The following is a 22,509-nucleotide window of genomic DNA, read 5'->3' as shown; positions in this document are numbered from 1 at the left end:
AGGTGGAAAAAGATGTTATTATTATTTTTGGAACATCTCTCTCACTGCATAAAAAGCAATAAGGTTTTAAACCTCCAAAAATAATACTTTTTTATCAAAGGATTTTTTTTAGTTTTGACTTATACAAGGGCAAAACTTTTGATATAAAGAAAAGTTGCAAAATATAAATCTCTGTTGAGCAGTTCACCAGGCTTTGATCTTTATTTTATGTGTTTAATGGGTCAATGTTAAGTTTTTGTGATACCTGTAAAGGTAGTTAGACTTTGATCTCAAAGATTTTTAACATAAGTTCAGTCATTATCAGTATGGTAGGTGTGACATTTCAGTGTTTGTAAATTTTGTATTTTTCAGCCTATTCTTGATACAGTTAATCTATTTTATTTAAACATTAAATTGAAAGTGTTATGACCTCTTGCTGGCAGTTTTTATGCCCCACCTACGATAGTAGAGGGGCATTATGTTTTCTGGTCTGTGCGTTCGTGCGTCCGTCCATTCGTCCGTCTGTCTGTCCCGCTTCAGGTTAAAGTTTTTGGTCAAGGTAGTTTTTGATGAAGTTGAAGTCCAATCAACTTGAAACTTAGTATACATGTGCCCTATGATATGATCTTTCTAATTTTTATGCCAAATTAGAGTTTTGACCCCAATTTTACGGTTCACTGAACATAGAAAATGATAGTGCAAATTTCAGGTTAAAGTTTTTGGTCAAGGTAGTTTTTGATAAAGTAGAAGTCCAATCAACTTGAAACTTAGTATACATGTTCCTTTTGATAAGATCATTCTAATTTTAATGCCAAATTAGAGAATTTATTCCAATTTCACGGTCCACTAAACATAGAAAATGATAGTGCGAGTGGGGCATCTCTGTACTGTGGACACATTCTTGTTGTAACTATATAAAGTACAAGAGCTGATATCAAGATAAAATATTAATGTCAGACTATTTGCTTCCAAAAATCAAATGAAAATTCAAAGAATGATTAATTTATTTTGTTTATTTGCAATGAAGTTCTAGTATTCCTTTGTTATATGTGTTAAAAAAAAAAACCTCCTCTGTTATTGACGTAATTGGATGATGTTTCCAGGAAATGCCAATACTCTGGCTCTCAGGGTTTTCCATGTAAAGCAAGTTTATTTTCAGGTCAACCTTCCAGATAAATGTCAGCTTTAATTTTGTAAATCCATTTATTCATATTAAGCTAAATATTGATTCAAAGTAAATTATAATTTAAACTCAGCAACCAAAATAACACACAGCTGTTGTTTGTTCGTTGAGATAAACTACCTAGAATTCACTACATATGGGGTTACTTTAAATTTGGACTTGATTTGGATGAAATGTACCTACTAAGTTCACAAGTACAGTTAGAAAAGAGATTTTCAGATTTCAATTGCCTATGCATCCACACAATATCTGCTTAGATTATATTTCTCATAAAATAAAACAGCTGACTTCATTTCAATTTTAATTTAGAGAAGTTAATGTATCTTTAGGCATTATTCATTACCAAAAATGATTATTTGTGTATCCTATTGCAAAGCTTGGACTTTGGCATATCTCAAGATCTTTCTTCCAATGTTTTTTTACCTCTGTTTGTTAAAATATTATGTAGTTTGGTCAAATGGATCAATACCTGAAATGGAAATCTTGTTTAAGGGTTATTTTACACCAAATACCATGTGTGTTTTTGACAGTTGACTTTCAAAAGTAATTAACTTTTGAAATTCATGACAAGGCCCAATTTTCAATGCAGGATGATATTTTTAAAAAATGTCAACATGTTTTGCTGATTTTAAATGTTTTGGACATAAAAACCTTACCCTGGTATACAAAATATAGCAAAAATAGACAAATCTTTATAAATTGGTATGTTTAAAGTACCCATAATTTTAAAAGTGTTTATATAGTATAATGGGATTTAATCTTTAAGGTTAATGTTTACACTGTTTGCAATGTTTGTTTTCCTTATCGTTATTTTCTGGACAAAAGATGAAAGTCTGTCTGACACTAAAGAATTCTTTGAGAGATGACAATTTGGATAATAAAATTGCATTATATAATACACATGTTCCAATACTAGGAAATGAGATCTATAATGAACTAAGAGGTCAAATAAGTTTTGTTCATATGTTTTGGAAATACAAACTTTCCCTGGAATTCAAAGTATGGCATGAAAAAGACAATCATTTTAAATTGATCTGTTCCAAGTAATTAAGTGTTTACATAGTATAATGGGATTTAATCATTAAGGTTGATGTTTACACTGTTAGAAATGTTTGTTTTTCCTTATCTTTGTTTTCCTGCCAAAAGATCAAAGACAGTCTGATGCTAAAGAATTCTTGGAAAGATAAAAATCAGGACAATAAAAATGGATAATGCAAGACATTTGCTCCAATACTTGGAAAATGAGAACTATAATGAACTAAGAGGTCAAATGAGTTTTTTGCTAAGATGCTATTGATTATAAACAAGCTATTTGAGGGATTCTAATTTTAGATACAAAGAAATCACTATATTTCAAAACATGAATGCATGGTTTCTTTGGGTGGCAGACTACTTTAATCACAAAATGATGAGAAAAAAAATGAGGCTGGTTTCTTGGGATTATGGCAGACTTCTGTAAACACAGAATACGCAGAAATAAAATGGAATTGGTTTCTTGGGATTATGGCAGACTCCTTTAAACACAAAATGATTGGAAAGAAAATGAAAATGGTTTCTTGGGATTATTGCAGACTGCTTTAAACACAAAATAATGAGAAAGACGCATAGGACTGGTTTCTTGTTTTATATCATCTTGCTTCTATTCAGTAAAATTCATGACTGGAATTTCCCTCCTGATGTTATCACTTGATCAGCTGAAGTCAAGAAAGCAAAAGTAAATGCTTCATTAAATGACCAGAAATGACCAGGCAAGCAAAAAAAGTTTCAATATAAATACTGAATTGAGAGTTACTACATTACAGATTGTTGTATTTAGAAGCTGAAAATTGTATGAAATATGAGATATGAGATTGTGTACAGAAAAGTTATAACTTATAAACAGATTGCTCTTGAAATAGTCCCTGTGTTTGATGCTATTTTAAGTTAATATTATTTCAAGAGAAAAGTTTCATTACTTTTCTAGTAAAATGTAGTTTTTGAAGATAGTATCTGTATGTGTAGGGTTACAATTGTAATATAAGATACTTCTTAATGAGTCTTTCGGGTATCTAAATTTAAAATCCTAGGAATATCGGTTTATTACTCATGACACAGTAGATTGATATGCAAGAAAAATGACTTTGACCCTTATCCTATACATTGAAAAGGGAGGATCGAAGGCTAAGATAATACTGTAACCTACTCATCAGGTTTAATGTCTACTGTAACATACAGTATCAGTTGAAGGCTAAAATAAAGCTTTCATTGAAAAGACTAAATATATTTCTGCAAATCATACATGAAATACTGAGACTGCATGACTACCATATACTATAATTTAAATGGAGTTGTAATAGAAGCCTAAATGTTAACCTGCATCAGCACAGATACCAAAAGATAATTCAAACTCATTAGTCGAGAAAATTAAAGACAATGCCATGGCAAAACACATAAAATGATATAAAAACAAACATCACCTGTCCTAAGTCAGGAATCTGATGTACAGTAGTTGTCGTTTGTTTATGTAATTTATATGTGTTTCTCGTTTCTTGTTTTTTTATATAGATTAGACCGTTGGTTTTCCCGTTTGAATGGTTTTACACTAGTAATTTTGGGGCCCTTTATAGCTTGTTGTTCGGTGTGAGCCAAGGCTCCGTGTTGAAGGCCGTACATTGACCTATAATGGTTTACTTTTTTTTAAATTGTTATTTGGATGGAAAGTTGTCTCGACATTGGCACTCAAACCACATCTTCCTATATCTATCAGTATACAAAACACATCATAGAAAACCAAAGCCAGAACAACACAAACCCCCACCCAAATTTTGAGGTGAATAAATGAGGCTCTTTAACCCCATAGTTACATGTATATAGATGATAATAGATAAAACAAATATTTTATTAGAACTCAATCAAATACCTTTTTTTAGTTTATAGATGTTATCAATTTCTAACTTTTCTTCTTGTTTCAACAGAAAAATGGAACGTCGCTTTCTTGTGATAGACAGCATACAGTTAATTCTAGTAGAACCAGATACAAAGAGACTTGGCTGGGGAGTTGTTAGATTTGCTGGATTCTTACAAGTAGGTTCTAAATGTTTTAACATGTATACAAATGTTCAGTTATTGTTTTATATATAATTAAGTTATTTATCATACTTATAAATTTAGTTTACAAAACTTTGAATTTTTTTAAATATAAAGACTTTTCTACTTCAGGAATATATTACCTTAGCTGTATTTGGCAAAACTTTTAGAAAATGTTGGTCCTCAATGCTCTCAACTTCGTACTTTATTTGGACTTTTAAACATTTTTAAAATCAAGGGTAACTGATGAGTCTTTTGAAGGCGAACGTGCGTCTGCCGCAATACAAAATTTCAATCCTAGTTTCTATGATGAGTTTATTTATAACTGAAAATCTGAAATGTTTATAAAAATGGTTTGATTTTAAAAGTTTTGAGTTTAAAATATCATTAGTATTAGGTCTTAATGGTTTGTATTTTGCTAGATGCTGTAAGTAAGGGATTGTCTAATGTGCATATTGGTAGAATTAGAAAATAGGGAAAACCATCGAAAAAGGATGTCTATTTTTATTAGCTCACCTGGCCCGAAGGGCCAAGTGAGCTTTTCTCATCACTTGGCGTCCGTCGTCCGTCGTCCGTCGTCCGTCGTCCGTCGTCGTCGTCGTCCGTCGTCGTTAACTTTTACAAAAATCTTCTCCTCTGAAACTACTGGGCCAAATCAAACCAAACTTGGCCACAATCATCATTGGGGTATCTAGTTTAAAAAATGTGTGGCGTGACCCGGTCAACCAACCAAGATGGCCACCACGGCTAAAAATAGAACACAGGGGTAAAATGCAGTTTTTGGCTTATAACTCAAAAACCAAAGCATTTAGAGCAAATCTGACATGGGGTAAAAATGTTTATCAGGTCAAGATCTATCTGCCCTGAAATTTTCAGATGAATCGGTCAATCGGTTGTTGGGTTGCTGCCCCTGAATTGGTAATTTTGAGGAAATTTTGCTGTTTTTGGTTATTATCTTGAATATTATTATAGATAGTGATAAACTGTAAACAGCAATAATGTTCAGCAAAGTAAGATCTACAAATAAGTCAACATGACCAAAATGGTCATGTGACCCGTTTAGGAGTTATTGCCCTTTATAGTCAATTTTTAACCATTTTTCGTTAATTAAAGTAATCTTTTACAAAAATCTTCTCCTCTGAAACTACTGGGCCAAATTAATCCAAACTTGGCCACAATCATCTTTGGGGTATCTAGTTTAAAAAATGTGTGGCGTGACCTGGTCAACTAACCAAGATGGCCGCCACGGCTAAAAATAGAACAAAGGGGTAAAATGCAGTTTTTGGCTTATAACTCAAAAACCAAAGCATTTTGAGGAAATCTGACGGGATAAAAATGTTTATCAGGTCAAGATCTATCTGCCCTGAAATTTTCAGATGAATCAGTCAATCGGTTGTTGGGTTGCTGCCCCTGAATTGGTAATTTTGAGGAAATTTTGCTGTTTTTGGTTATTATCTTGAATATTATTATAGATAGTGATAAACTGTAAACAGCAATAATGTTCAGCAAAGTAAGATCTACAAATAAGTCAACATGACCAAAATGGTCAGTTGACCCGTTTAGGAGTTATTGCCCTTTATAGTCAATTTTAACCATTTTTCATAAATTAAATTAATCTTTTACAAAAATCTTCTCCTCTGAAACTACTGGGCCAAATTAATCCAAACTTGGCCACAATCATCTTTGGGGTATCTAGTTTAAAAAATGTGTGGCGTGACCTGGTCAACCAACCAAGATGGCCGCCACCGCTAAAAATAGAACATAGGGGTAAAATGCAGTTTTTGGCTTATAACTCAAAAACCAAAGCATTTTGAGGAAATCTGACATGGGATAAAAATGTTTATCAGGTCAAGATCTATCTGCCCTGAAATTTTCAGATGAATCGGTCAATCGGTTGTTGGGTTGCTGCCCCTGAATTGGTAATTTTGAGGAAATTTTGCTGTTTTTGGTTATTATCTTGAATATTATTATAGTTAGAGATAAATTGTAAACAGCATTAATGTTCAGCAAAGTAAGATCTACAAATAAGTCAACATGACCAAAATGGTCAGTTGACCCCTTTAGAAGTTATTGCCCTTTATAGTCAATCTTTAACCATTTTTCATAAATCTAAGTAATCTTTTACAAAATCTCCACTGAAACTACTAGGCCACAATCATGTTTTGGGTATCTAGTTTGAAAAATGTGTCCGATGACCTGGCCATTCAACCAAGATGGCCGCCACGGCTAAAAATAGAACATAGGGGTAAAATGCAGTTTTTGGCTTATAACTATGAATTCAAAGCATCTAGAGCAAATCTGACAAGAAGTTAAATTGTTAATCAAGTCAATATCTATCTGCCCTGAATTTTTCAGATGAATTGGACAACTGGTTGTTGGGTTGCTGCCCTCCAATTGGTAATTTTTAAAGAAATTTTGCCGTTTTTGGTTATCTTGAATACTATTATAGATAGCGATAAACTGTAAACAGCAATAATGTTCAGCAAAGTAAGATCTACAAATAAGTCAACATGACCTAAATGGTCAATTGACCCCTTAAGGAGTTATTGCCCTTTATAGTCAATTTTTAACAATTTTCATTAATTTGGTAAATATATGTAAATTTTTACCAAATATAGTTCTCTGTTACTAATGGGCAAAGTTCATTATAGATATAATTGTAAGAAGCAAAATCGTTCAGTAAAGTAAGAACTTCAAACACATCACCATCACCAAAATACAATTTTGTCATGAATCCATTTGTGTCCTTTGTTTAATATGCACATAGACCAAGGTGAGCGACACAGGCTCTTTAGAGCCTCTAGTTATTTGATTGTTAGCACTATTGTACATATGGTGCTACAAAGATGTTTTTTTTTTATACTAAATTATGAAAATTTCCATTATTTTTGACATATCATCCTAACTTTTTATATTATTAGCATTCAAGTGACACATTTGATATAATCCAACCTTTGAGACTAATAAAAGATGTATCACAAAAAAGATGGTTATATAATTTGCATCTTTTTTCTTTGATATCAATGTAATAATGTATATTGTAACCATATATGTCAATCCTGAAATTTGTATAAAAAAAAATTCTTCAGTATGCATCTCAATAATTTTTTTAAACAAGAATTTTTGTGAAAAGTAATAAATAAAGAGAACAACTGTATATAAGTGAGTAGTAATTGTTTTATACCAAAACAAAAGTTAAGCAACAACTTATTTTTCCATATTTTTTTTTTCAAAAACAGGATGTTGTTAGTTGTTACCACTGGACTTTTATTACAAAAACACTAAATATGAATATCAAAGTAAATTTCTCATGCCTTATTAAACATAAAAACCATAGCATTAATAACCTTTTTTTTTTTTTTTTTTCAGTAGTCAGGCTTTTACAATCCCTTTACATCACCACCTGACTATGGTGTTAAGGGGTTTAATATATACAAAAAATAATTGACTACATTTTTTTTTTCTTCTACTGTGAATATATATTATTTGAATATTAACATTATAATAAAAAAGGGGAAAAGAAAACACACACACATACACACACACATTCTCGCAATTGCATTAACAAAACATATTATCAACTTGTGTATTGCAAAGAAAAATGTTATCCTTGTAAAGATCTGCTCTTTATAAATTAAGTTTCATTTTTTTTTAGCTCACCTGGCCCGAAGGGCCAAGTGAGCTATTCCCATCACTTTGCGTCCGGCGTCCGTCGTCGTCGTCGTCGTCTGTCGTCCGTCGTCGTCCGTCGTCGTTAACTTTTACAAAAATCTTCTCCTCTGAAACTACTGGGCCAAATCAAACCAAACTTGGCCACAATCATCATTGGGGTATCTAGTTTAAAAAATGTGTGGCGTGACCCGGTCAACCAACCAAGATGGCCGCCACGGCTAAAAATAGAACATAGGGGTAAAATGCAGTTTTTGGCTTATAACTCAAAAACCAAAGCATTTAGAGCAAATCTGACATGGGGTAAAATTGTTTATCAGGTCAAGATCTATCTGCCCTGAAATTTTCAGATGAATCGGTCAATCGGTTGTTGGGTTGCTGCCCCTGAATTGGTAATTTTGAGGAAATTTTGCTGTTTTTGGTTATTATCTTGAATATTATTATAGATAGAGATAAATTGTAAACAGCAATAATGTTCAGCAAAGTAAGATCTACAAATAAGTCAACATGACCAAAATGGTCAGTTGACCCGTTTAAGAGTTATTGCCCTTTATAGTCAATTTTTAACCATTTTTCGTAAATTAAAGTAATCTTTTACAAAAATCTTCTCCTCTGAAACTACTGGGCCAAATTAATCCAAACTTGGCCACAATCATCTTTGGGGTATCTAGTTTAAAAAATGTGTGGATTGACCCGGTCAACCAACCAAGATGGCCGCCACGGCTAAAAATAGAACATAGGGGTAAAATGCAGTTTTTGGCTTATAACTCAAAAACCAAAGCATTTTGAGGAAATCTGACATCGGATAAAAATGTTTATTAGGTCAAGATCTATCTGCCCTGAAATTTTCAGATGAATCGGTCAATCGGTTGTTGGGTTGCTGCCCCTGAATTGGTAATTTTGAGGAAATTTTGCTGTTTTTGGTTATTATCTTGAATATTATTATAGATAGAGATAAATTGTAAACAGCAATAATGTTCAGCAAAGTAAGATCTACAAATAAGTCAACATGACCAAAATGGGCAGTTGACCCGTTTAAGAGTTATTGCCCTTTATAGTCAATTTTTAACCATTTTTCGTAAATTAAAGTAATCTTTTACAAAAATCTTCTCCTCTGAAACTACTGGGCCAAATTAATCCAAACTTGGCCACAATCATCTTTGGGGTATCTAGTTTAAAAAATGTGTGGATTGACCCGGTCAACCAACCAAGATGGCCGCCACGGCTAAAAATAGAACATAGGGGTAAAATGCAGTTTTTGGCTTATAACTCAAAAACCAAAGCATTTAGAGCAAATCTGACAAAGTTAAATTGTTAATCAAGTCAATACCTATCTGCCCTGAATTTTTCAGATGAATTGGACAACTGGTTGTTGGGTTGCTGCCCTCCAATTGGTAAATTTTAAAGAAATTTTGCCGTTTTTGGTTATCTTGAATACTATTATAGATTGTGATAAACTGTAAACAGCAATAATGTTCAGCAAAGTAAGATCTACAAATAAGTCAACATGACCTAAATGGTCAATTGACCCCTTAAGGAGTTATTGCCCTTTATAGTCAATTTTTAACAATTTTCATTAATTTGGTAAATTTATGTAAATTTTTACCAAATATAGTTCTCTGTTACTAATGGGCAAAATTCATTATAGATATAATTGTAAGAAGCAAAATCGTTCAGTAAAGTAAGAACTTCAAACACATCACCATCACCAAAATACAATTTTGTCATGAATCCATTTGAGTCCTTTGTTTAATATGCACATAGACCAAGGTGAGCGACACAGGCTCTTTAGAGCCTCTAGTTTTATTTTATATGATTTGAATCAAAAGTAATTATTACTAATCAGTAAAAATGTAATCTACTGGGGCCCAGAATTTTTGAAAATAAGGTGTGGTACCATTTTTCTTTGCTATATAATGTTCATTTTCCTGATATTTTCTTATTTTTGCTAAAAGTCCTATAATACTTGGTTTCTTTTCATACAACTTACATTTGTATATATAGTTCTTTGCAATAATAATGATCAAATTCAACAGTAAACTCTCATTTTGAAGACCAAGAAAAATATGCTTCTTAGATAATGTAAAGTTCACAAAATATCTTTTCAATTTTTGTGAAAAAGATTGCCATATAAAATGTGTTATTGGACATTCATAGAATAAATGCTCCATGGTTTCATCAGAAATCTTACAAAAAGTACAAAGCTTTGAATCTTTAAGTTTAACTTTATACAAGAAAGTATTTGTTGCACATTATTCTGTGTAAAAATTTGTATTGAAAAGTCCCTAAATAAGTGTCTTTACATGATTTTCTTAAAATAATATAATATTTTGACCAATCTGCAATTTCAATACCTAGTAATTGCTCCCATTGTAAGAACTTTTCTGTTGGCAGTTGCACATTTCTGTCAACAAGATCTTTGTATACAAACTTTGCCTTTTTATTACACAATAATCTTTCCAAAAAATTATCAATACAGTTAAAAGTTTCAAAATTTACATGAGCAATGTTTTCTTTAATATGTTCTCTCATATACTTCGGAATCTTTGCAATGAGACCATAATATTTTAAAAAATTATTTGTTTGAAGTCTTGGTCCTATCTGATCAAAATTACAAAAGTCCTTAGTCTCTAAGTTAATAAGGTCAAACAAAGACTGCACTCCCCTTCTCTGCCACTGAATAAAGTACGGAAAATCTACTAGAGGTGCAAAATTTAAAATATCTAATGACAAAATATCTTGAACAGAGATATTGGTAGCAGGCCTTGCTACATGAAAGCTAAAAAATACATCCTTCCAAAAAGGATTACTAAGACTATCAGAGATTTCTCTGAGTTTCTCCTTTTCAAAATGCAATACTCTTTCTCCACCATACTGTTCAAGGCTTTTTAATAACAATGATTGCCAACTACCATATAAATTGGATGAAAACCTCTTTATCCAGCCAATCTTAAGGTATATATTAAAATAATGGATATTAATCATATTTAAACCTCCTTGTGGAATATCTCCAATTAAAGTACTTCGTCTAATTCGATCAGGTTTTCCATTCCATATGAATTGAAAGAATAAAGTATTCAATTCATTTAATTTTGACTCTGGCAAGTTGGGTAGTGCAGTCAACAGGTGAATTAATTTTGGAAGTGCCAAAGTCTTAATAACAGTAATCTTTCCCATTAGGGTTAATTTTCTATGTTGCCAACTCTTAAGAATGCCTGACACTTCCTTTATCTTTTTGGAGAAATTAATTTCAGGCATACTGTCAAGATCTAAAGAGAATTCAATTCCCAAAAGCTTAAAATTTGAAGAGCACCACTGAAGTTTTAAATCAGGACAAAGAATCAGATCTGAATACTTTTTATTCCCAACCCACACAGCTTTAGTTTTAGAAGAATTAATTTTTGACCCAGATACTTTTTGGAAAGAGTCAAAACAATTTAAAGTCTCTCTCAAAGAGGTTTCAGTTCCATCTAAAACAAGGAAAGTGTCATCAGCATATTGACTCAAAAGGGATTCATTTTCATGAACAAAAGTTCCCTTTATTATGGGGTTTGACCTTATTTTCATAGAAAGTAGCTCAACGCCTATAATAAAAAGGTAAGGGGAGAGAGGGTCACCTTGTCTACAGCTTCTCTCCAAATTAAAGAAGCTTGAAAGATGGCCATTATTTATAACACAACTTGATGCTTTCAAATAAAATACTTCAAACAAATAGCATTAATAACCTAGCAACAAACAGGTTATTACAACAACAATGTACCAACTACCAACACCTGACTCTTCATTCACTCTACCTAGATAAGATTCAAGTAATTGTGGATTCTTTTATTTTTGTGAGTACAAATTTTTGTGGATTGAGGCATTTTGTATTTTTCTTTAATTTGCCAAAGTCTGTATACATTGTATATATGCATATAGAGAACTTGTACCTTGTTGAACAATTAAATTTACAGTTCAATTTTACTTGCTAGAACCCCAAAAATTGGTATTCCATCATTGCATGAATTATACTTTGAACTCCTGAATCAACTTTTACCACGACAATTATATTCCATGAATGATTTATGAATCCACATTAAATTTACTTAGCCCTGAATGTATTTGTAGGATGTAGAAGTGACAGGAGATAAGGATGACAGTCGATCGCTCCATATCACCATCCACAAACCTCCTAGTTCCCAGCATGCAAGACCACTTCCTCTTTTGTCAGGACGTTTTGTTTTCGATGATCACATAAGATGTATGGCTGCTAAGCAACGCTTGACAAAAGGAAGACTTAAAGCTCGTCAGCAAAAGATGATGATGATAGAAAGGCTTTTGGACATTCCAAATGATGGAGGTCAAAGATCAAGTACCCCCTCTGGTAGAAATAGACCCTACCCAGGTATGTTCATGGTATCCACTTTTTGAAATTTAAAAAAATGGTTCTTAAAAGGTATGACAACTCAATGATGCACATGTATATGGCAAATTGAATACATTTATATAGGCCCCACATGAACACCACCACAGATGCCACATGATAAGCAGGATTTGCTTTCCCTTTCCTGATCACCTGAGATCAGCCCCAGTTTTGGTGGGGTTTGTGTTGCAAAGTCTTTATTTTTTTATGTTGTGTTTTGTGTTCTATTGTTGTTTTTTTTTCCTTTTTGTCTTTTTTAGCCATGGCATTGTCAGTTTTTTTTTTACTTTGAGTTTGAATGTCCCTCTGGTATCTTTTTCCTCTCTTTTTCATTAAATCTTTTTAAAGTTTAAAATCTTGAAAAAAAATTACAGTCAAACCTGGTTTAAAGGTAATATCTATTGAGCCAAGACCTGTTTTGTCAGATCACACTTGTTTGGATGTAGCAATACAAAGGCCACCACTCTTATAGTAGGATTTTTCTATGATCCCAAGTGAGACGTATGCACAGGTTTGACTGTATATGCATATTTTATTAATGTTATACCAGGAGAAAATTATATCTGAAAAAGAAATTGATCATTTAACTTGACAAGTATTATAAATTCAGAAAAACTGCAATATTTTTATAAATGCGTTACTTGCAATGTTTTTAGTAGTGACTTTTGACTTTCTATCCTAAATTTTATGCAATGGCAGTAATTATATTTTGCTTTTTTACCAGTGGTCAAGGATAAATGCACACAATGTTGATCGATTATTTGTGTTTACATACATGTTTTTTAAAGTACAGGTGTATTAAAAAAAAAGAATAATGGAATAATAAATAGGTATTTATATTTTCCTGGAAATTCCAATGGATTTTAAATTATTATGGTTGACCTATTTTTATAGACTTACAGAAAACCTCAACAATTATAGTTTTGTCACATTCAAAAGACTTGTTTTTTTAAAAAAAAGTTATAGTGAGACATTTGAAAATGATCCTAATAATTAAAACGGCCCTTTATATTTGTAGTAATTGAATAATGCATGCCTTCTGTTGACCAAATAACCAAGTTTAAATGTTAAATATATTATACTGACAGCTTTTATGAGAATTGTCAGATTAACATGCCTTAAATATTCATATTATGTAAGGAAGCCACACATTTGACATATTGTCTCTAGAAAATTCTATAGAGGTATTTTTGACAATAACTTTTGGGTTATTTAAATAAGACCTATTAACATCAGATTATTGTACAGTTTTTTCTAAAGATCAAAAAGATTTTTTTGTATAATTATTCTATAGAATTATGTAATAGAATAATTTTCAGGGAGGTGATAACTTTTTATAAAGTTTAATTGAGTACAAAATAAAAAAAAAATAAAGTGCATAGAAGGGCAGTAATGATTTGAAAAAATACACAAACTTTTTGTTTCCTCGTCAGTGGATATCAAAGATATAAACTCTACCACTGCAATGATTGACCTGCGATATACATGTACTTTGAACACTTGGAATGATATCAATTTCTTTAATAATATGTAAACAATCCAATGGCATACTTTTCCAATCTTTTCAAAGGATCTGTAAATAATAGGTTAATGCCTATGAATTTTGAAGACATAGTAAATGTTAGCATAGATGAGATGAGAATAAGTAAATCAAAGATCTATTATTAAAGTCAAACAATCTGTTTGGAAGATTATATATGTCAGTTAAGATTTTTGAAATATATATTCTAATCCATTGATTATGATATTTCTCTACTTGAAATAGTTCAAGTTTTTGAGATGTTTAAATTTGAAAATTAACTTTTAATAATGTGTAAAATCTCTATTAAAATGTAAAATCACAAAAATACTGAACTCTGAGGAAAATTCGAAACAGAAAGTCCCTTATCAAATGACAAAATCATCATAATTGTAAAAAATATGGGCACAGCATGAAGTGATAAAATTTGTTTGTCTCATGGTTCAAATCTAAATTACAATTATGATATTTTGAATAGATTTGGTCAGAAATCGCTTGCAATTAACTTAGTAAACATATGTATTAACAAACGTGTATCTAGTGGGTGACAGATCAGGTTTAAATCAACAAAAAGTAAGAGAAAACTAATGTGTAGGTGTCTATCCCTACTCCTCCTTCAATTATTTCACGCTAAAAATGTATTTGTAACTAATTATGTAGGTTGTCAATGGTACAATAGGAAGACTTTTGATATTGGCACAGAAAGTTAGGTGTCATATAAGGTAATGAAGAAAAGGAGATGAGGGGAATGCATCAATCAGAGTGACACAAATATAAAAAAAGACATATAGATTATATATAGATTAGACCGTTGGTTTTCCCGTTTGAATGGTTTTACACTAGTAATTTTGGGGCCCTTTATAGCTTGTTGTTCGGTGTGAGCCAAGGCTCTGTGTTGAAGGCCGTACTTTAACCTATAATGGTTTACTTTTTAAATTGTTATTTGTATGGAGAGTTGTCTCATTGGCACTCACACCACATCTTCCTATATCTATATAGTCAAGTTACAGTTTTCACTAATAGACATATACAAATTGTCTATACAAATTATGCCTATAAATAGAAGAAAACATAAGAAATTTGGTAATATAAAGTTTGTCTGTTTTCTTTGAGTACTATTCGTTGTGTAAGAGACAATACTTTTATGATGAGTTCCCATTTTCATGATTTTGTTTGTTTTAACTTACATTCCCTGTGAGTCTATTTTTCACAATTTGTGTATTTTGTTAAATTTGAGGAATTCAGTGATATCCTACTATCTTACTGGCAGTCTATAGTATGTCCCCTTAAGAATATGAAAATTTATTTAAAACATGACATGATATTCCACATGTTATACTCATTTGCAAAAACAGAAGATGTTGTTTGCTTTGAAACTGTTATTCCATTTAAATAAGATACTGTATTTTATTTTATCATGTCATTAAAATAGTTTGCTGACTTTTACAAAATATATATATTACAGTATGTATACAAGTACATATCACTTCAATGGCTTAATATATGGTTCTTGATTTATGATTTTTAAAATCTATTAATTCTGCATCAGTGAAATTCCATTCTTTTTTTACCAATACCTAACCTGAATTTTATGACACAGTTTTGTTGTATGCATATGTATATATTATATGTTAACAGCTGCTATTGTTTTGAAACACGATCAGTATTGTTTAATTCCTTTATTTGATTTGCATGTAATTTTTAAATTACCATACTAATATCAATTTCAAAAAGTTGAATAACCTTATTACTTGCATGTTCTTTAAAGAAGAATTTATTGAAAGGTTGTTATTGTTATGAAAGAAATGTGTAATTATAATAAGACATAAATAGAAAGAAGTAACATATCATAATCCCATAAATAGGACACATACACGAAAAGTATATGACATACATCTCTAAATTTCTTCAGTCCTTTTTGAATGTGAATGTTTAACAGATTTTAATAAATTTATATTTGAAAGCATGTTTCTTTTGAATAAAACTAGATCAACTGAAAAGCCTTAAAAATTGTTTAAGTAGTAATTTTAGAACTTTGCTATTTTTATTACTAGCATTTTGATATGACTCTCAGTTTGTCAAGGAAAGTCAATGAACTTATGCATTAGGTTTCATCTAGTAAAGATGAGTATGAAACTGAAAAAAAAGTATATACAATTACATTGCCAGGTATTATTAATATCAGATAGTTCAGAGACATTGATACTCAAATTAATTTATACATTTACCATAGAAATATATAGTTCCTATTAAATTAAGGAGATGTGGTATAATTGTCAATGAGACAACTATCCACCAAGTTCAAATGAAGTGAATGTAAGAAAATATAGACTTGTATTGGAATATTGTATTAGCTTGTATTTGGGGATTTTTTTTTCGCTTGTATTGGGTATTTTAGTTTGGTCTGATATTGTAATGAACAAAATGTGTTGGTAATAGATACCAATTAGCTTTTATTGAACTGGGTTTTAATCTATAAATCTGCAAGTAGTTATTTTCTATTGGTTTATTTTTCAGAAATATTGAAGCCATTTTTCTCATCTGACCTTCTCTATCGATGATTTTGATAGTAGCAATCCTCTTCTTGTGAAATTATATAAATGTTTGTGTATGGTAGAATGAATATTAACTTCAATATCAATAATTATTAATTGCTGCTTTAAGAGATACTGTACACACCAAAAAGATATCCAAACTCACTAGTTGAAAACAAACTGACCATCCCATGGCAAAAATTTAAAAAAAAAGATGAAAAGACAAACAACAGTATAGAAAACTTAAGACTGCATGAGGAACATAACCACAAAAAAACATTCATGCTTTTCATGTATGCCATTCTTATTTTTTTATTAGGATATATTACTGCTTCATATTTTTGCTTTATTACAATGACAATTTCTTCCAAAGCCGAAGGATTTTTTAATCAAAAGCTTTTCTAGCTACTTTAAGTTTGTTAAATTTGCCATGATGTATTGTTGTCAGAGTTGAAAAGTTAAAGAGTTGGCCACATAAAAGAGTTTTTAAAGTTCAACCAGTAAATATACGGTAGGCAGCATTAGTTTACTGATGTTCTTATCTCATAAAATCAGGAAGAAGATGAAACTAACCAAGGAAAAAAACAATAACTGGAGAAATTATATGAACTCTAAAAGTGATATGTTAAAAGGGTTAGATTCTATTGCTATGTTATGCTTGCATCACCAGCCCAGGAATTTACACTCAGCTATTTAGTCGATATCAGAAAAAGTACATAATCTGTAAAATTATATCCTATTAGTTAGAAGTAAGACATTGAACTAATGTTGCTAGTGAATTGAGAAAGAGACACATTGTTGTGCGCATTTGCATATACAGAGGACGTATAACTAAGCTGTAAAATTAAACCTCTTCTAGAGTTTAACCTGCTTTCAAGTTTATTTTAATATTTGGATCCTATGTTTTAATTTAAACTAGCATAACAAACTTATCATAGATACCAGGATTAAAGTTAAGAAGTATGAGGTTAATGCAAAGAGATGTTTGAAGTTAAGAACTGGTAATGCTATAAAATCCTATTGAAGAAGGGTGAGAAAAACAGAACATACATGGAACGCCTCTTCATTCTAAATATGCCCCTCACATTTGTCCTGTATTCCAATGTGCATTGTAATAGCCCAGAGGGAAATCATCACTTTTACTAAGTTCATTTTTTTTTTATATCAGAAGTTGAATCTAGGGCACTAGGTGACAATATTTTGATTAGAGTTTGATCTTTCAACTATTTGTTTATGTTTATATTGAAATAAGACAGAGACACACTTTAAATTTTACTGTCACTAGAGATTAACGTTAGAAATGTATGCTATCTAAAACTTGGGGTATTATATTTTTTATCAACTGACAAAGTGACTGATTGGAGTTATTTTCGTAAGGTGTCCTGTTTATAGGTCTTAATATTTTCTTTATCGCTTTTGAAGCAACTAGACTTGTTGGAGCCAGCATTAATCCTAGTTATTTTATTGATACTTAATTCTAAAATTCGTAAACAAAATTATCATATGTTTAAATTATAGAATATATTTTGATACATACATACAACAAACAAGAGTTGGAATTGCCACTACTAATTTATCAGCAGTTTCAAAGCTTTGGAGTAAAAACTGGTTAAAAGAATTGACTGAAGATTGTCCATTCGTGTGTTTTGTCATTTGAGTTTGCCATTTGATTAGGGACTTTACGATTGAATTTTCCTCGGAGTTCAGTATTTTTGTGATTTTACTTTTGTCTACCCAACCATTAGATATTTTTATATTTATAATTCAAGCAACCACCATTCTTGTTTATAAAAAAGCATAATATGAGGAGTTTCGGTTTATTTTAATTTTCCTTCAAACATGTTCATGGAGCAAGTCTGGTGAACATAACTTGAACACTTTATCCATAGGGCATTAGCTCTACTGCATCATTTATAAAAGGAGAATTTAGTTAATAACAAATCTATTCTTTTCACCTTTGGTATTAACACTAAAAAGTAGATGAACATCTCTTATCTTAATACTGGATAGATAAACCTTACAAAATTTTAAATAAAAAAGAATGATATTTAGCCTTGTCGTCTATTTATTTTCTCAAAGGTGTTTTCTACCATTCTTCCTTCAATAAATGAGGGCCTTCGTAAATGTTGTGATGAGGAATATCTTCGTGGAGAAGTATGCTGATTCCAACAACAAATATATAGATGGTGATATCAACAAATTGCGGGACATTTTGGTCGATAATAGATCTGTTGAGTTTGTTGGATTAAAATTTCAACAGATAGCCGTTATTTCAATGGTTACAAAGTATGCATTCCTCCTGGCTGACTGGTCAGGTGTTGTCATACCCTTTGGAACGAAACGTTAACCAATTTTTTCATCAAACTAGTAGTTGTACAGCAGCCGTCCTGGTAAACTTTAATATTCATTATGAACAGTCATTCCAGTATACATACACTTTCCTTTTTAGCCGATTCCTTAGTATATATAGAAAACTTATTTGATGCATGCAGCTACTCTAATGCCCCAGTGCCCGTTTTCAGAACCAATGTTCATTACAAACTCTCTAAAATATGTATCATCTTTGTTAGTGGCCTGTGTATGGAAGCAATATTTATTACAATAGAAACATACATAGTACTTTCAAAAACCGTATTTGATGTTTTACAATTATCAATCTATATAAATTCTCCTCATTTGCTTTCGAAAAAAATCTATAACAACGAAAGTATTCATCTTTTGAACTTGACATATCTTACTCCAACACATTCAAGGAATAAGGGTTTTACAGGTCTAATATTTAAAAAAAAAAATAGTCGGAAGCAGTTATATTAATTGAGAAATTTGTTTTTTTAAATATTTTAACCGATGTTCTTATCCGTCTCTAAGTGAGTTATTGATATAAACGCTAATTTTAAGACAAGAATGACAATCTTGTTTATTACTTCTAATGATTCTTCAGTGAAAATTACATTTTAAATCATGATGCTGAAATGTTTAAAGGCATTCCATAGACATATTGATTCAATAAGACCAACTTCGTAAAAATCGACTTTTCCGATTTCTTGGAAGAATTTAAACGTTATCCAGACAAATGTTACTTGGCACAATTTGCTTTTCGTGGAACACTGCTAGATCCAAAACTGTGAAGGTTAGAAGTCTTAAAAAAATCCATTGACGTCAAACCCAACTATTCCTTTGTTGAATTTGTCGATTGCCTTTATACCATTAGCAGATAGCTAGAGCATTTTAGAATTTGCAAATTTTATATTTATGAAAGTAGTTTTCCGATGTCAGGTAGAAATATTTTGAGAATAAGTAAACATGTGAGTTTGAATGATGTCTCTTTGTTATCTGTCGCTTCTCTTATAAAGATAGTTTCCCATTGATCTAATTTAAATCTTAGTTATTTCCCTTTCCTGCCAATTAGAATAACAAACTGGTTGATTATCTTATTTTACTACCCTTAAATACGCAGATAGTCTAAAAGAATATCCTTAGTTGTGAATTATGCATGACCTAAACAAATGAACATTGATCCCCGAAATATGAAAAAAAAACAGGTTTCTTAAGCCGAACGATTCAGAGATTGTCCGATTGCCCTTTATCGTCGACTCCTGACAAAGTAAATCCCGCTCAAATTTTTGAAAGAGGAATAAATCAACAAGAGGCTACCAGAGCGACAGCAAACCGGATTTATTAACATTTATTTGTGTCCAGTAGGCTCAGTATGTATTTTGTAATCGTAGAAACATCCTTTCATTGTAACCTAAAATAGACGTAGCAGGACACATTCAGTAACACTTTGGTTTCTCCTTGTTAAGAATGTCTGTAATCTAGCACATGTAAAAGCATTGCTATGTAGATTTTAATGATCTGTTTCAGCACGCACGAAAAACTAAATCTCACACAGTCTGCAATTAACTTGGTTGAAATAGTCCGATTTTTTTATTTAAATTCATTAATACATGAATGAGTGGCTTAATTTAATCGATAAAGAAAGGGGCTAATGTTAGAAAAATCCATAGCATTCAGATTCAATTTTGTGTTTCCTTTCAAATATTTGTTATATTCCTAGGCCATCTTGTTATATAATTTAGCCTCAACGTTTTCCTTCGAATGTGAATGAGAAAACTTGTGTTGCATTTCAAAGTTTGTCGAAAAATGGGATTTTATCATTTTTGTAGGATCAAGAGGGTTAAAAGTAAGATATTTGCGGATATATTTGTCAGTTAAATAATTTTTTGGGGTTTATATAATGCTATGATGTCGTCCAAATCGTCGTCCTCGTAGTTGTCCGAAGACACATTTGGTTTCCGGACAATAACTTTAGTTTAAGTTAATGGATATCTAGAAAATTTTACAAGAAGGTTCCTTACCACAAAAGGAAGGTTGTAATGAATTTTGGGGGTTATGATACCATCAGTTAAGCAAAAAGGGGCCAGTTGAATTCGGACAGTTACTTGTGTGCACGTGTATGGATCTTTTTGACATTGTACAACAAGGTTCGGTATCACAATGGGAATGCTCGGATTTAGTTTGGGGGTAATTGCCCCAAACATTCAGAAATTAAGGGCAAAAAAGCGGAAAAACAAACATTTTACTAGATTCCAGACTATAAAGTGTATGAATCATCAGGTTTATTATTTGTTTGATACAACTATTCGTGGGTTTCGTTGATGGGTATAGATTTACGACGGTTTTAAATGTAAAACATGATAAATATTTTCCATACTTTCGTATTCAGACTTTTCAAAACCAGGATATAGAATATTATTTCACGAAAATTGGTATCCTATGAAAAAATGAATTCTTACAATATCAAATAAGAATTATTGTCTGGTCGCAGGGTTCGAAATTAATGTAGTACTACCCAACTTTAAAACAAAACGAATGAGACATCACTGACCCTTTACAATATTTTAATTATCCGGTAGTTTGAGACCGTTTTAAAATTCCTAACGGTATGTCATATGATAATGCTTCTATCATTCAATTCTAAGCCTCAATGAACAGATTCCTATATAATGTATGCGACTGTATACAAAGTTGGATATTAGGATTGGTCGTAACGAATATATGTCGGTCTGACTTGCTTAAAAAGTCACTGTCCTCAATTTCATGATTAAGTTGGACAAATTTTAAGGATTCATTTCGGATAACCAATAGATGCTTAGAACTTGACACATGTGCCATTACGTCATTCATTGCTCCAGAGTGCTTGTGAAGTGTTAGAGCTTAACATGTTGACTATACATACATATGACAGGTTGATAATTATTGCTCTTTGAACTTAATTTTAGGAATAGGATCATTTCACCTTACTCTGAGGTCATATAACCTCCGTGCTCTTAGTTTCGGATTATATCTAATATAATTAAATGATTGATTGGTGAAACAGGCTAGCTTATTTCAAGTGACAGGGTGTTAATTAAAGAAAGTAAAGCAGTGTTATTCTTACTATCTGGTTCAAGGATATTTTCTGTTTCACGAAAGTTTTGGGAAATTAAAACAACTTATTATCAGACACACAAGTATAATATAGTTAACTTCAATGTGAACAGATAGCCATACGAAAATTGTTTGAGCTTTTCCACCTGAAGCTTTCTTAAGTGATTTTTAATTCCTCCAAATTTCCCTTTAAAAAAAATAGAATTGAACGTTAACGGTTCTTCAAATCTTTAACAATTGGATAAAAGATACCATTGAGTTGGCATTTTCATGAGTATTTGTATGCCTTTCTTAAGAAGATGGTATCCTGATTTAAGTCGTTTGTCCTTCTAATCATTATTTTTTTATTCGACATATTCCTTGCAACGTTTTTGTGAATACCTTGAAGTTTGGAAGTAAGGATTATGTGTATGAGTTGAAAGGTGCAATAGATTTTCAAATATTATGATTACCAACACGCAAATGTCATCTTAATTTGTACAAGAAATTATCATACGGACATAAAACTGGGGTAAAACAATATTCTATATAGGGCAGCAAAGAAAACTAAAGACGAAAGAACTTATCAATGTTCAGCCAAATTGACGAAAGACAGTTTTGTGTCATCATTTCCACCAACAGTGTTCAACTGAGGTCTTTCAAAATGCACAGAACGATTAGATTGTCTATGTCCTTCGTTTTTTATAGAGTTACTTAAGGATCTTTCCACACTTTTCAAGATTTGGGA

General features: G+C 31.4%; 1 protein-coding gene across 7 annotated transcripts in view; it reads left to right on the top strand.

The window, feature by feature from the left end:
* The window catches only part of LOC139488462 (protein CLEC16A-like), a 119,731-nt gene that overhangs the window by 90,576 nt on the left and 6,646 nt on the right, over nt 1-22,509 (top strand). For all 7 annotated transcript variants that reach the window (XM_071274078.1, XM_071274075.1, XM_071274074.1 and 4 more), the window contains 2 exons: nt 4,117-4,225; nt 12,005-12,281. In XM_071274078.1, coding sequence (XP_071130179.1) covers nt 4,117-4,225; nt 12,005-12,281 — 386 coding nt within the window. The remainder of the gene's footprint in view (nt 1-4,116; nt 4,226-12,004; nt 12,282-22,509) is intronic.

The sequence above is a fragment of the Mytilus edulis genome, chromosome 9, assembly GCF_963676685.1.
Source record: "Mytilus edulis chromosome 9, xbMytEdul2.2, whole genome shotgun sequence".
Classification (NCBI taxonomy): Eukaryota; Metazoa; Mollusca; class Bivalvia; order Mytilida; family Mytilidae; genus Mytilus; species Mytilus edulis.
The sequence above is the reverse complement of the archived record's forward strand: the minus strand, read 5'-3'. Positions and strand labels throughout refer to the sequence as shown.